The sequence below is a fragment of the Cryptomeria japonica genome, chromosome 2 (genome assembly GCF_030272615.1).
Source record: "Cryptomeria japonica chromosome 2, Sugi_1.0, whole genome shotgun sequence".
Lineage (NCBI taxonomy): Eukaryota > Viridiplantae > Streptophyta > Pinopsida > Cupressales > Cupressaceae > Cryptomeria > Cryptomeria japonica.
In genome coordinates, this window is record NC_081406.1 from 280,151,706 (window position 1) to 280,165,361 (window position 13,656).

Genomic DNA, 13,656 nt, shown 5'->3' on the forward strand with positions numbered 1-13,656 from the left:
TGTGGCCCCTTTACTGAAATACTTTAGAAAAGAATTTATTCCTCTTTCTGATTCTTTGCATAGTATAATGTCGAGGTTGATAAATGCTAATGTGTTGAAACTTCCTCCCATGAAGCCAATTGATACTTCTCAACCTTTTCCATCTTACCATGATCCCAAAGCCTCTTGTCAATATCATCATCAACCTAGCCATGATACTGAGAAATGTTATACATTAAAAAGTAAGATTCAAGACTGTATTGATAACAATACCATATTTGTATCTAGTGTGAATGACAAGGGAAACAAGTATGTAGCTCCTCCAAATCTTCACCAATCCTTTACCTTCTCACTCTACTAATGTTGTTTAGTCTAAGCCTCTTTCTTTTTCTCCCGATGACCTTGGTATGGAGTCTAATAGTGTTGTGAATCTTGTGGATAAAATGATATCTCCTAAAGATCTATGCATTACTTTTGATCCTAGTGAGACTATTATTGCACCTAATGGCCCATTGTATATCACCATGAAGATCAATTTAGACAAACTCTAACGAGGAGTTCTCATTGATCTAGTATGTATGGTGAATGTGATTACTGAAGAATATCTCTATACTTTACAATTGCATCAAGTTACATATGATAAATCTGATATTATGGTCAAGTTGTATGATGGTTTCTCTTGCCTTGCTATTGGTTCTATTGATCTCCCTCTTGAGGTTGGTACTAATTGCTTAGATGTGACTTTTGTTATCATTCCTACAATAGATCAGTTTCATGTGAAGTTGGGACATCTTTGGCTCTCTTCCATGAAATCTATTCCTTCTATAGTCCATAAATGTTTTAAATTCCCCCACAATGACACTATCATAACAATTAATCATAGGCTTTACCAACGCACAACGAAGTGTGGTAATTCCACCCTTGATTACTTTTGGCCTCAACAACTTGAACCTCTTAAGCCTCGAAGTGACATCATTTTCTTATCTTATCAGAAATGGACAAATGAGGTGATCATTTCCCTAAGTAAGCCTAGAGATCAGGTATACCTATGGATATTCCTCCTCCCCATAATGGACTTGGTATTCTTCCTACTCCTTCTATTTCTCCCATATATGCCTTAGTCCCACCTCCTACATCTTACAAAGAAAAGCACTTGGCATATCCTATCTCTCAACCTATTAGGGCTTCTCTTTTTCCTCCTTTCAAGGAAGACAAGAAGCCTATCTCCATTGATCCTCAACCTTCACAAGTCTCGACTAAAATTTAAAGGAATCATTATGCGAGAGAACCCCAATGAAAACGTCGAGCTAAGGCTCATGAAGTTGCTTCCCAAACCATTTCCTCCCCAAAGAAACCAAATGTTGACTTGATCCCATTTGTCTAGCCTTCGCCTAACCCTAGAGAGGAAGTTCAACCTAAATCACCAAGATTAAAAATTCTTAAGAAAAATGATGGCTTATGTTATTTTTTTGTGTTAGAGATCCTATTTTTATTAATCTAGATGATGATGTTGTTCATGCTAACAATATTGATTCTAGTGATTCTGATGATATGTATGAGCTTATTGATGTCAAGCATGACTTATCTCCACATTTTTCAAAAGCATGAACCCTAGCTCCTAGTGACAATCAAAGTGACTCATCATTAGAGCATGGTTCTTGTTTGGAACTTGTAGTATCTCCATCTACAATGCTTGAAGTGGATCCTCTTGCATATTGTCCACCTTCCCAAAATATTGTTTAGCAAGATTGGGAGGCAGGTGATTTTCTTGATTAGCTTCATTTGTGTCGTAGATCCTCTCTTTTGAGTTTTCTTGTTTGTAATGTGTTTCCTTTGTGATATGTTTTTGTGTTATGTTAGGTTCTCTTTGGATTGACCCTTGTTACTCCATTAGTGCGAGGTAATAAAGAGGCTGAATTTGTTGTGACATGCTTCTTTTTTTATCTCAATTCTTTTATATGTTGTCCCTTGTGTTGTCTACTCGAGGACGATGCAAAGTGTTGAGATCTCTTTTTGGTCTCTTCCATGTTGAATCAAATAGACACATGTTCTCTGCTTCCTTTGTGCTTGTAGTTCCACTAACTTTGGGGGATAAGGTCAACTCAATACAAATATTTTTTATATACATTATTTATCATAAGAGCATACTAACGCCAAAGGTAGTGGATCCCTTATGTGCTTTTTCATACATGTTTTATGACCATTATCTTTTGATTTGTCCTTTTGTGGGGGCATCTCATTGTAGTAACATGCTTGTCTTTTGGATGCAAGCTACCTTAAAGCAATTGCTCCCAATAAGGTGTATTTAATCACTGTAATGTGGGGGCGTACACTATGCTCAATGTTATACTTTATGCACACGCTATGACATGTTTTATACTCAAGTTACTTTGCAAACTAAGTATTTTGCTTTGTAATTTGGTATTTTTATTTTCCATGACATATTAAGAAAATTTTACTAGGCTAGTACAGACTTGTGTTCTCTCTCCTTCTCCTTTCTTATGTTGTCCCTTTTATCTCAATATTAGAGTAGTGAGATCTTAAAGTCCCTAGGGGATTAGTGTGTCTTGTCTCTTTGATATCTTAATAGAATTCTTTTGATGCAACTTTTTACTTTACCGTGGCTATGTTTAGTCTCATGCTTCTGCTAAAGTGAGGGCTAAATGTAGTGTCCTAAATTCTACTTGCCTAAAATTTTGTTCTCAACTAGGCCTCACTTTGGTGTTCCACCTTCCAAGACCTAATTTTGTAGCATCCTAAATTGTACTCCCTTATAATTTTATTCTCATTTGGGCCCTCACCTTGGCGTTCATGTCCCAAGGCCTAATTGGAGACTAGATTCTACTCATACCATGCATATTTGAAATATTTTTGACCCCTGCACTTCATTTCCCCCTTTATTCTGGTGCTTGATTGGTCAAGACCAAGGTGTTAATGCCCTAGCCCTTCCAATTATGACCTATTTTTGGGCCCCTTAACAGTCATAAGATTTGGGCAAGAAACCTAACCTCGTGTCGACTCATGTCGAAAATTTTTGTTTTTCGATGGGCAAGTATAAAAGGAGGTCTACCCCTCTCATTTTGATAAGATTCAATTCAATCAAGCATACACACACATCAATCAAGAATTCAAGTCAAGTGAGAAAGCAATCAGTCTACTTTCAAGCATTGGACCAAAGATGAGGTCAAGATTCAAGCATTGAAGTTGACATTCATGTTCTATGTTGTTGAAGACTTCATGGAACGCTGATTCTTTTGGAGACAAACCAAAATTCACAAGGAGGTATATCATTTGTGTTTCAGTCATTATTCAACATCTCCCTCAAAAGGAGAACATTTCCATTACTACAATTCAATCATATTTCATTTCTATTTAAAGGTTAATTCCTAAACCAGGATTTGACTTAGACAAACCCATATTCCCAACATATTTCCCTTCTCTACTATGCACAGGAATAGGTACGGAGTTGTGATCTTCAGAATTGTCTTTATTTGTAGTGACGAATCAATCCCCCATTGGAGTGCGAAAAGTGCGGAGGACCAGAGTAACCACCATCTCGATCCAGACAAATCAGGAGCTCCTTTTGGGAACAGATATGAATACATTTATAATCCTCATATCTAGAGTCGTGGCTCAATCCAACAACTATAGCTTACTATTTACATGTTATTTACATCAATTCCAACACATTTACCCTAATTTCAATATTTTCACAATTCAACTCAAAAGAGGGAAATCAATTTCAACCCCCAGTAAACCCAATAAAGTTCTCAGCCATTATCCTTGCTGGTTTATGGCTAGATCCATTGGGTTTACCTCCCTCTTTTAATGTAATGGTACCTAAGTCCAAAAATTAGCATTTTTCATATATCTAATTATGGAAACCCTAATTTTTCACCATTACAAATTGTAAATTTGCCGATTCTACTCACACCACTTACCTATTCCATATTTTCATCAATTTTCCAACTCAACCCGCAATTTGAAGTCTTGATTTTCAGGACCAGGACATACCATGCGCTGGTCCTAAAGCAAGACCAAGGCATACCACGCCTTAGGCCTCCTAATTGGGCCCCAAATTGTACCCCCCCTAACAGTCATCATGAATGAGCGGGAATTTGGATCATGTGTCGGCCTGTTGCAGATTCAATTAAATTTTTTACTATCAAGTATAAAAGGAGGTCTATCTATCTCGTTTTAAATCTAATCAATCAATTATCATCCTACACTCTAGCAAATTCATTTGAGCAAGCAACTAGTCATTCATCAAGCATTGGAGTAGAAGTGGAGTCAAGTTCGAGCATTGAAGATGATCCATGTTTCATAAAGACATCCTACATAAAACCCTAATTGCTTTGTGTGAAGACAAAAAAAAGTTCATCAAGGTAAACATTGTGGTTTTCAGCATTACATTTCAGATTCAGTCTTTCCCTCAAATGGAAAGTACTTTACTTTATTCTTTCATTACGTTTAATAATTCAATTTCATGGTTAATTCCAAAACTGAGGTTTGACCTAAGGAAAACCCATATTCCCAACATATTTCCCTTCCTTTTTGTGTGAAGGAAACAGGTGCGGAGATGTACTCGGGAAATTTGGCAAAGTCGATAGTGACGAATAGGTTCAGCTTTCGATAGCGAAAAATTCAAAGGACTGAGGCAAATTTGTTCTACCTGGTCCTGAAAAGTTAGGTCAAACTTCTAGGAACATGTTCGACACATCTTTTGCCCAAATCCAATTTTGTGGCTCAATGGAATATTTGTAGTTGATTGTTTAAGTCAGATTGCTTCAATATTTCATTGTTTTGCCCTAATTTCACAATCAATCCAATTCAACTTAAGAAAGAAGACTAATCAACCCTAACCCAATTGAATCCAATCAGAATCTCAATCTTCTTGCTATTAGGATTGAGCTTAGATCTATTGGGTTCAGCCCTCTTTCAATGTATGTGTGTTAATTGGGCTAGTTAGTGGTTTTATTATCTTAAACCCTAATTCTCATTTTTCACCATATTATAGCTCCATTGGCAGAAGGATACAAAGGGATGGACTTTGTTGTGATACTTTTTTGTTTGTATATCCATTCTCCTATTTGTCATAAATGTTATTTTGTTTTAAATTTTCCTTTATCTTCTCTTTAGGGGATGATGCAAAGCATTGAGACATTTAGGTCTCTTCCATGTTAACCCAAAAAAATGTTTTTGTTCTTTATGTGCTCTTCCTCCTTTATACTCATATTTCCCTTACATTTGGGGGATGTGGTCAATTAATAAAGTATCATGTATTGATATACATTATTTATCTTATATTCTACTGACCCCAAATTTGTGGATCCCTCATTTGCTCTTATATGATATTGTTTGATTGTATATGGCATTGCTTCAACTTGCCTACGTTGGGGACATTTTGTTGTTGCAATGTGCATGTCTTCAAATCTATACTACCTTAAAGGTAGTTTCTCTTGATTGGCATACACAATTACTTTAAGGTGGGGGTACACATTCCTCTATGTGTTTCACTTTGTGCACACACCACAAGATTAGTTGTTCACTATGATCACACACCACAAAGTTGTTTGTGCTATTGCAACACCCCTTTTTCTCATCCTTGGAGATGCTTTATCAGAATTACCTAGCAAACTATGTGTTTTGCTTAGCCAATAATATATGATAATTTTGGTGTGAGCTCACCTAGCATGTCTAAGGATGTTTTCTAACTTGTGAGGCCTTCACTTGTTCATGAGCTACCTAGCATAACACAGCTTGCTAGCCTTGTGACTTATGAATCATTGTAGACACGGCTCCTAGTAAGTATCTAAGGATATTGCTAGTCCTAGAGGCCATGTTTTGTGTGTGGACATGACTCCTAGTAAGTATGTAAGGATTTTGTTAGTCCTTGAGATCATGCCTTGTATTTTTGGATATGGCTCTCAATAGGAGTTTGTTTATTTTACTAGTCCTAGGTACAATACCTTGATTGTCATGTATGCTCTATGTATGCTTCATGCATGTGTTGTGTATGCTCCATGTATATTTTTAATGATGATCATATTTTTGCTAATCTTGTGCTTTGATTATATGTTTACTTTGTGTTTTGTGTGCTTGACCTTTTATCTTGGCGGTGTGTATTAATAGAACCCTAAGTCTTAGGGCTACCACCTTTCTAAGCTTGGAGCCATCACTTTGCTACAGATATGAACATAAGTTTATACCCTTGGTAAAGTGAGGGCTAAATGTCATGTTGTAAATTGTTGACCTTAACAATTTTGAACTAGGTTTAGAATCCATTTTGGTGTGTGTGCCTGATTTGTGTGTGATTGTGCCTGATTTTGGGATTGTTTCCATAAGGTTTATTCCCCTATTCCCAGCTTCTTTTGTAGCATATTTTTCTAGGACTAGGTCACCTATTGCTCTGGCCACAACAAATTGGGCTCAACTTTCAAAGGATGAAAGTCGGCCTTGCATTTTGTGGAAATTAACCTTGCTTTGTTGGCCTACCCCAAAAAGTTATTTTGAAAAGGTGTAAGTTGTATATAAATACAACTCCCTTTCTCAATTCAAAAGTCTACATTTGCTAATACTTTAGCAATCTAAGCAATCAAATTCAAGCACAAATATGCATATTCAAGGAGCAAGCAAAAGCCTTCAAGCATTCAATTTTGCTACAAATATATTATGTCTTTTCGTGTTGGAAGCATGCACTAACATGCTACAAGACTTCATGAGCATCACATCAAGCCTTGTGTAAGATTCCATAAGTGGATTTCATATTTGAGGTAATATCTTGTCGTTTCAACATTTTTATTGTTTGTTTAGCTTTTATCCTTGTGAGGCATGCACTTTTATCACATCATTAGCCATTGTGGAAATGAGAACACTTAACATATAGTTTGACTTAGGCAAGCCCCTATATGACACAACACTTTTCTCTATTTTTCGTGTCTAGGTGCAAATCCGAGAACAAGAAATTTACAAATGGGTAGACAAACAATGATAAATAGTGCCAAACTTAGAAAAAAAGAAAACCCTCAAACTAGGGCATCTAGCAAACCTATCTTACTACTTTAAACCAAATTTTCAAGAGACAAATGTGCAAAGCTTCCTAATTGCATTTTTTATCCTCTCTCAAAGCCTCCATCACCTATAGACTAGGGTGCCCAACTCTTCTATCTTGTTTAATCAACTTCACATTTCAAATCCAAGTTCCTCTTTGAATCTTCATCTCAAATCTATTTTATTATTCTATGTTTTCACTTTGTATCTGCTACATACTACTAGATTTCATCATCTCATTCTAGCACAACAAAAAAAGAACAAGAATCTCAACACCTAGCTCTCCTTTGAGGGTATTAGTTAGGCTTATTTTGTTCCTCAGTTTTATGAAAGGAACTAAGATATTCAAGTTGCATTAATTAATCTTAGAGTTTATTATGTGTGTGTATATAGACTCAGTCACGTGTGTGTATAACTGTGCACGCGCACACACAAACACATGTATGTTTACACAAGACATGTATGTAAAGTATAAGTATATATATATATATATATATATATATATATATATATATATATATATATATATATATATATATATATATATATATATATATATATATATATATATATATATATTTTTATTTACAACATACACACAAACAAGTATATGTAAATGTTGTGTGTATATATGTCCACTTTTCATGTGCTCTTATGTATTTATACATACACATTTCTTTTTAATTTCAACCTCATCTTTTGTTGCTTCACTCATGCACACATCTAAACACATATTCTTTATTTGTAAGTTTATTTTCTTTACTTGTATGCATTTTTGTATGTAGGTGATTTGCTTGATTATATTCTTATGTATATGTTGATCTTTGTTCATATATCCTCCATGATATATTTATGTTTGTATATAGATATAGGCACACAACATTTTTATGCTCATTTGGGACTAATGTTTGCATATCTTTTGATATGCATTGATTTGCTTGTTTGTACTTAAGTATCTTTGTAGACTTTTGTAGTTTTATATATATAATGCTTGTTCTTATTTCAATGTGTATCTTGTACGTTAATTTTGACATATATTTACATGTACTTGCATACAAACAAATATTTGTTTTGCATATAAATATATTTGTCCTATGGCCCCTACATTTCTACATCACCTCATTCCCTGCCTCTATTTAGATTGTTGAGGTCTATAATTTTTTCATTTTATTCTTTTGCTCTATACTTTCATCTTAATGATAGATCATGGAGTGTGATTTGAAATGTTAGATCATAAAAATATTTAAATTTTACAATCCAAAAACACTTATATTATTGACTGAAAATTTTATATCTTAAATGTCAATTATGATAATTATATGTCAAAAGGCATTATGATAATTATACATCAAAAGGCATTTGGTTCAATGGCAAAGTTCATGTAGTAGACACATAGATGGTATTGAGTTCAAAACTTCCACAATACAAAAAAATTATATGAATATATCATATAAAACATAGTACAAAATCCATTCTCAAGAATAAATAGGTAATGAAGTAAAATAAATAAGTTAAATTAAATGAAGAAAAAACACATTAGAGAATTAAAAAAAAAATGATTACGATTCAAATAAAATCTGTAATAAAATCATGGAAAATTTATAACCTAAAATCAAAAAATAAATTCAAAACGCCCTGTATTTATAAATTAAAAATTTGACAATTCCATTGCAAATGAAATAAATTCAAAACGCCCTGTATTTATAAATTAAAAATTTGACAATTCCATTGCAAATGTAATAAATTCCAATGTTTCATGAACTTAAAAATGCTTAAAAAAATTTTACTAACAATTAAATCCGAATATTATAAATATTCAATGCCAAGTTATGTTACGAATTCAATTCCCGGTAGGATTTCACTTAAAATTTGTAGTAAGGATTTCACTTTAGATGTCATGAATTGATTTTTAGGGAATGTCACAATTAATCGTGTGATTTCTCACTATTTTTTCCCAATTTTTGTAAATGTAGGATAGAACATTACTTGTAACCCTTGTTACAGACTACAAGAGAAAACCAGTACTCAAGCTGCTCAAACTCCTGTCCATCTACATCAATATCACATAATATAAAATTTGACCCAAATATAATTTCATGGGGTTTTCAAATACAAGCAATTTGCAGCTTGCATATTCTAATTCAACACTATGCTCCATCATGAGTTCATGTGCCAAGCAATAGAATTTAGAAACCGCCAATGCGTATCCCAACCATATCAAACAAATTAATACATCAAAAACTGTGAACACTAAACATAGACCAGCTATCAGATCTTCCATTCTCAAAACACAACCAATTGTATTCTGTTTGTTACATATGAAAATTTAGCTAAAGTATGTTCTGTCGTATTAATAACATTACGCTTCATAAACATTTTCTAATTTTTTCGAATTAGAAAGGGAACATTTCTTCAGTTACTTTTAAGGGAAATACAAATAAACTTTATCCATACAAATCACTAAAATCATCACAAGGCATGTTGTAGCAGAAAACTTAAATCTTGAGTTATCTCAAAATTAAGTTCTCTTAATGAGAGAGAATACATTTGCTACTCCATCCATGTCTTCTAGCCAGAAACTGAATATCTTCACATTCCTCCAGCCCTATAATGGTAGAGTTTACCAATTACATGTAAAGCAGTTACAAATCCGATGAATCCAAGGCTCATCACCAATACCACGGTTGGTGTGATTTTTAGTCCTGGGGCATCATCAGTATAAAACCTCAGCATATTGCTGCCGCTACTGTTTCCAGCTCCAGCACCAGCACCAGTCGTTCTCCTCCTCCGCATCCCAGCAGCTGCAGCACTGCCTCTAGGAGGATTGTCACCACCTCTTGATACCATTTTGAATCTGGAATTTGATCAACGGGAATGTCTTTCCACACAAAATAACTATCATGAGATACTCATACTATTACAATTAACAAAATGCAAGGAAAAAATAGAAATGAGTACAGAAACAGGTGCGAACACATTTCATAAATTTTTTACACATTTTAACAAATTGGAGAAGGAAAATGGAATAAACCTGCAGTCAAATTTTAGAGACAAACAGAAAATCACCCGATATGTAATTTCTGAGGATTTTGCTCTCGATTTGAGTTGATTTAGCATCCCATAAAGCCGAGGATAATTTCTAGATTTAAATTTATTGAACAGTTGCCATTATGGCTGAATTGTAGCAGACCAACCTTCTCCCTCATCTCTTAGCACTCTACAGTCTACTGAAGTCGGTACAAATTCGTGCTCTCAAGCTCTATTTATGGTGGAATCTCTGCCAACATGTTGCAAACAATCGAAAAACCTATTTCCCATCTCGGATCAGTCTACAGTCTGCTTAACCCTACAGATTTGTGCTCTCAACCTTTATTCCATGTTCGAAACCATGCAAACATGTTGCAAACAAACATTTTCGCCCTCTCCTAGCATTCTACATTCTGCATCCTACCTAACCCTATGCAAATTTGTGCTCTCGACTCTATTCCATGTCCGAATCTATGCAAACATGTTGCTAGCAACCCTTCCCCTTCTGCCCTGTCTACCAGAATTCTACAGTCTACCTAACCCCATACAAGTTCGTGCTCCCAATCTCAATGCCATGTTGAAATCTATGCAAATATGTTGCAAACAAGGTGATGAGTATAACTATTACCAGCTCTTGTGAAAAGGCCACCTTTGCTTTTCAATCACTCAAATTAAGTGGTTTTTCTTTTGGTTTGGCACGGGGTTTAATAATAATTTCAGATTTTTTTCAAGGCTAATCTAATAGGAAGGGCACCCATGACCCTTAGGTTTGCAGGTTGCTCTTCCTCTCGTTAGTCCTTTACTTTTGTTACCAATTTGCTTCCGTCCCACTCTTTCTTAGATACTGGAGTATAGGTAGATAGCACTGATTTTGAAAAAGCAAGGTTCACAGCATAGTTACCAGGAGATGAGGCAGACAGGGATAGGTACCAGTAGCAATCTGTGTTTTTTGAGCCCCGAGTTTAACTGCGACCCAAAGTTTCTGAGGCAAAATACTCACAACATGCAGAAAGTGTCTAGCAGTTGAGGGAAAAAAATAATAAAAAAATGTGATCCGGCGTTATAAGCCCTATCCATCTAAGGTAAAGAAGCACATTAACATTTCAGCACTGTTAAGCAAATTGGAAAGATTTTATAATGGATTTTAAGGTTTTTACTTTTTTGTGCTCTACAAAGGCTTCATTTGACTATGGTAGTGAGAACTCCACCCCTTGTCCCTGCCCTATTCTGCAATAGGAAACATGACAAGGGCACTAACCTTGAAACCTTGCAAGGGGCACTGCCCCTCAACTCCACTAGAGGCACTAACTCCAAACCCCCAACCCCCACTAGACCTAGGTATTGTACAGTAAAACCTTGCGCTTTGCACAAAAAAGTTGCAGGACAAATCACAAGAGCTTATTGATGTGGATGAGGTTGACCCCTATTGTGATTGGACCACACAAGATGAGAAGCCCTCCTTTTTTACAGAGGACAAAATTGTTGATTTCAAGAGGCAAGCTATGGAGGAAGTGGATGCAGCAGACGCAGGATAGATTGGATTGGATGACATCAATGTGACAAAGGTGAAATTCTTGCTAGCTAGTAGCAAGGTGGAGCCACAAGCGCAAGCTTCTAGGTTGAACAAGGAGTCACAGCCAAATAGATAGATTAGACCCTCTCCCCAATTTTTCACTTGAAGGTGGGAGAAGAAATTGTAAAATCTTGTAATTTATACTTGTATATGAAATTTATAATGATTTTCAAAGAATAATCATATAAATTCATTATACTTATCAGCTAGTTATTGTATCTACACGATGATGTGATTTTGTACCATATTTGTATTCAAATCTAATAGAAAACACTGCCCCGGCAATTTGTAGACTCGTTTGATACATTTTGTAATTGAATTTTGCATAATAGTTGTGTTTTTTAAAGAAATTAATTAATTTACTATATTGTCAAACTTTTATTGAGTCAGAAATGTTTAGTCTATCAAGTCTGAGTATGCAAACTTTTAGATAAACAATTAAATTTTATACAAAATCATCTGGGGATAGCAAATAAAGAAAGGGAGGGGAATACTATTATTCTACATGGTGTGGGGATCTGCAGAGATGACTTTATTTTCAATGAATTGATTGAACTGCAAAGTATGTACAGATCTTAAGCTTTATTGTGGTCTCTCTTCATTACATTAGCTCTTTGCAATTTCATAAAAAAATTCTGCTAAAAAAAGTTTGTAAAATTTTATTTAAAAATAGAAATAATAAACCTATTAATGTACTTCTTTAATTCTTTTACCTTTTCTCAACCACATATCAGTAATTTAGAAAAACCTAATGTATCATACAATATATCTGAGAAATCTCTAAAAGAAGTTCCCCAAATTAGAAAACAAATGAAGGCTCAGGAAAAATATCATATGAAGTCTCCTAATTTGGATGTCTCCAAGACGGGAACATGTTTTGGATAGAAAAGAGTAGTACCAGAGACTAGGGCACCAAGTCTCCAGGTAACCATGGATAACGTACACAATTATAGAACTTTGTTCTCCTGATCAAATGAATAAGTTGGATAGAAGGGCTGGACTCTTACAAGAGAATCAGTGCCACTCTTCCCAAAGGGATACTTAGTGCGCTATATTTTTCTCTTCTGCTGAAAGGGATGTATTTCATTCAAAGTTGCATGGACACGGCTAATGATATCAGATTTGGCTATTTTTTTAAGACCCCTAATATGGATAGGGCTAGACATGGAAAATTATATAGAAGCATAACTCTACCAAAAAGAGCAATTAATTACCCTAAGGAACTTTGGGCTATCCGATCTGAAGTAGATTGCTGTTTTTAAATGATCCGATCTGACCTGGATATGTAAAATCCAAAGTCGTAACACTAAAACCTGACAGAATGGCTATGTAGGAGGGAAAAAACAAGAAAGCGCATCTATCAATCGGTTGTGTAGTGCAGCAATGAATTTTCATATAAAGCAGCTCAGAGTAAGAAAAAAGGAAAAGAACATGCAGCATGAACACAAATATTTGCAGATAATTTATGGGCACACACAAGAAGAAGAAATAAAGAAAAGAAAAATTCTAAGCTAGTGTATGAATCGACAATAAATTAATATTTGTAAAGAAAATACAATTTAGGCCATGCTTTTCATTCCGTGGCTTAAAAACATAGTTTTCAGACAGAATTTTCAAAAACTATGATAAATTGGAAAAATATATATCTCATACCTGAAAGAAAATATATTTCTGTTGTGCGCGATGCGGATCCAACCAGAGAGCAAAGATGAGAAGTCCGGATGTTAATGTATGCAAAAAAAAACTAATAGCAGAGTTGTCGGCTGTCGCAGGTTTAAAAGGTTGGAAATTTGTACTTATATATTTAGGGTTTCGAAAAACTAATTATAGGAGAAAAGTGAGTATAATCTTTTGTCTTTTATTTTAAATTTGATTAAAAAATTTAATGCAATGAATAAAAAATTATTAGGCTGGGGTTTCATAGAGGGGTTTGAGGACATCCTTTCAAGTTATTTTAGGAATCTTCTTTTTTTGGGACCTAGCCTTATAGCCTTATTATTATGCAATCTATCAATAAAAATTAAAAT

The 13,656-nt window shown here is 34.7% G+C and overlaps 1 protein-coding gene across 1 annotated transcript; it reads right to left on the bottom strand.

The window, feature by feature from the left end:
• Positions 1-9,273: 9,273 nt before the first annotated feature.
• On the bottom strand, positions 9,274-13,441 carry LOC131030506 (protein transport protein Sec61 subunit beta). Its single transcript, XM_057961358.2, has 2 exons — positions 13,283-13,441; positions 9,274-9,907 (listed from the first exon to the last, which is right to left on the bottom strand). Exon 2 carries the CDS (start codon positions 9,874-9,876, stop codon positions 9,619-9,621), a length of 258 nt encoding a protein of 85 aa, XP_057817341.2. The 5' UTR covers positions 9,877-9,907; positions 13,283-13,441; the 3' UTR covers positions 9,274-9,618.
• Positions 13,442-13,656: the final 215 nt, after the last annotated feature.

Bases quoted from the DNA above. Each gene is read 5' to 3' on its own strand.
- LOC131030506 (XM_057961358.2), bottom strand. From the start codon at position 9,876: ATGGTATCAAGAGGTGGTGACAATCCTCCTAGAGGCAGTGCTGCAGCT.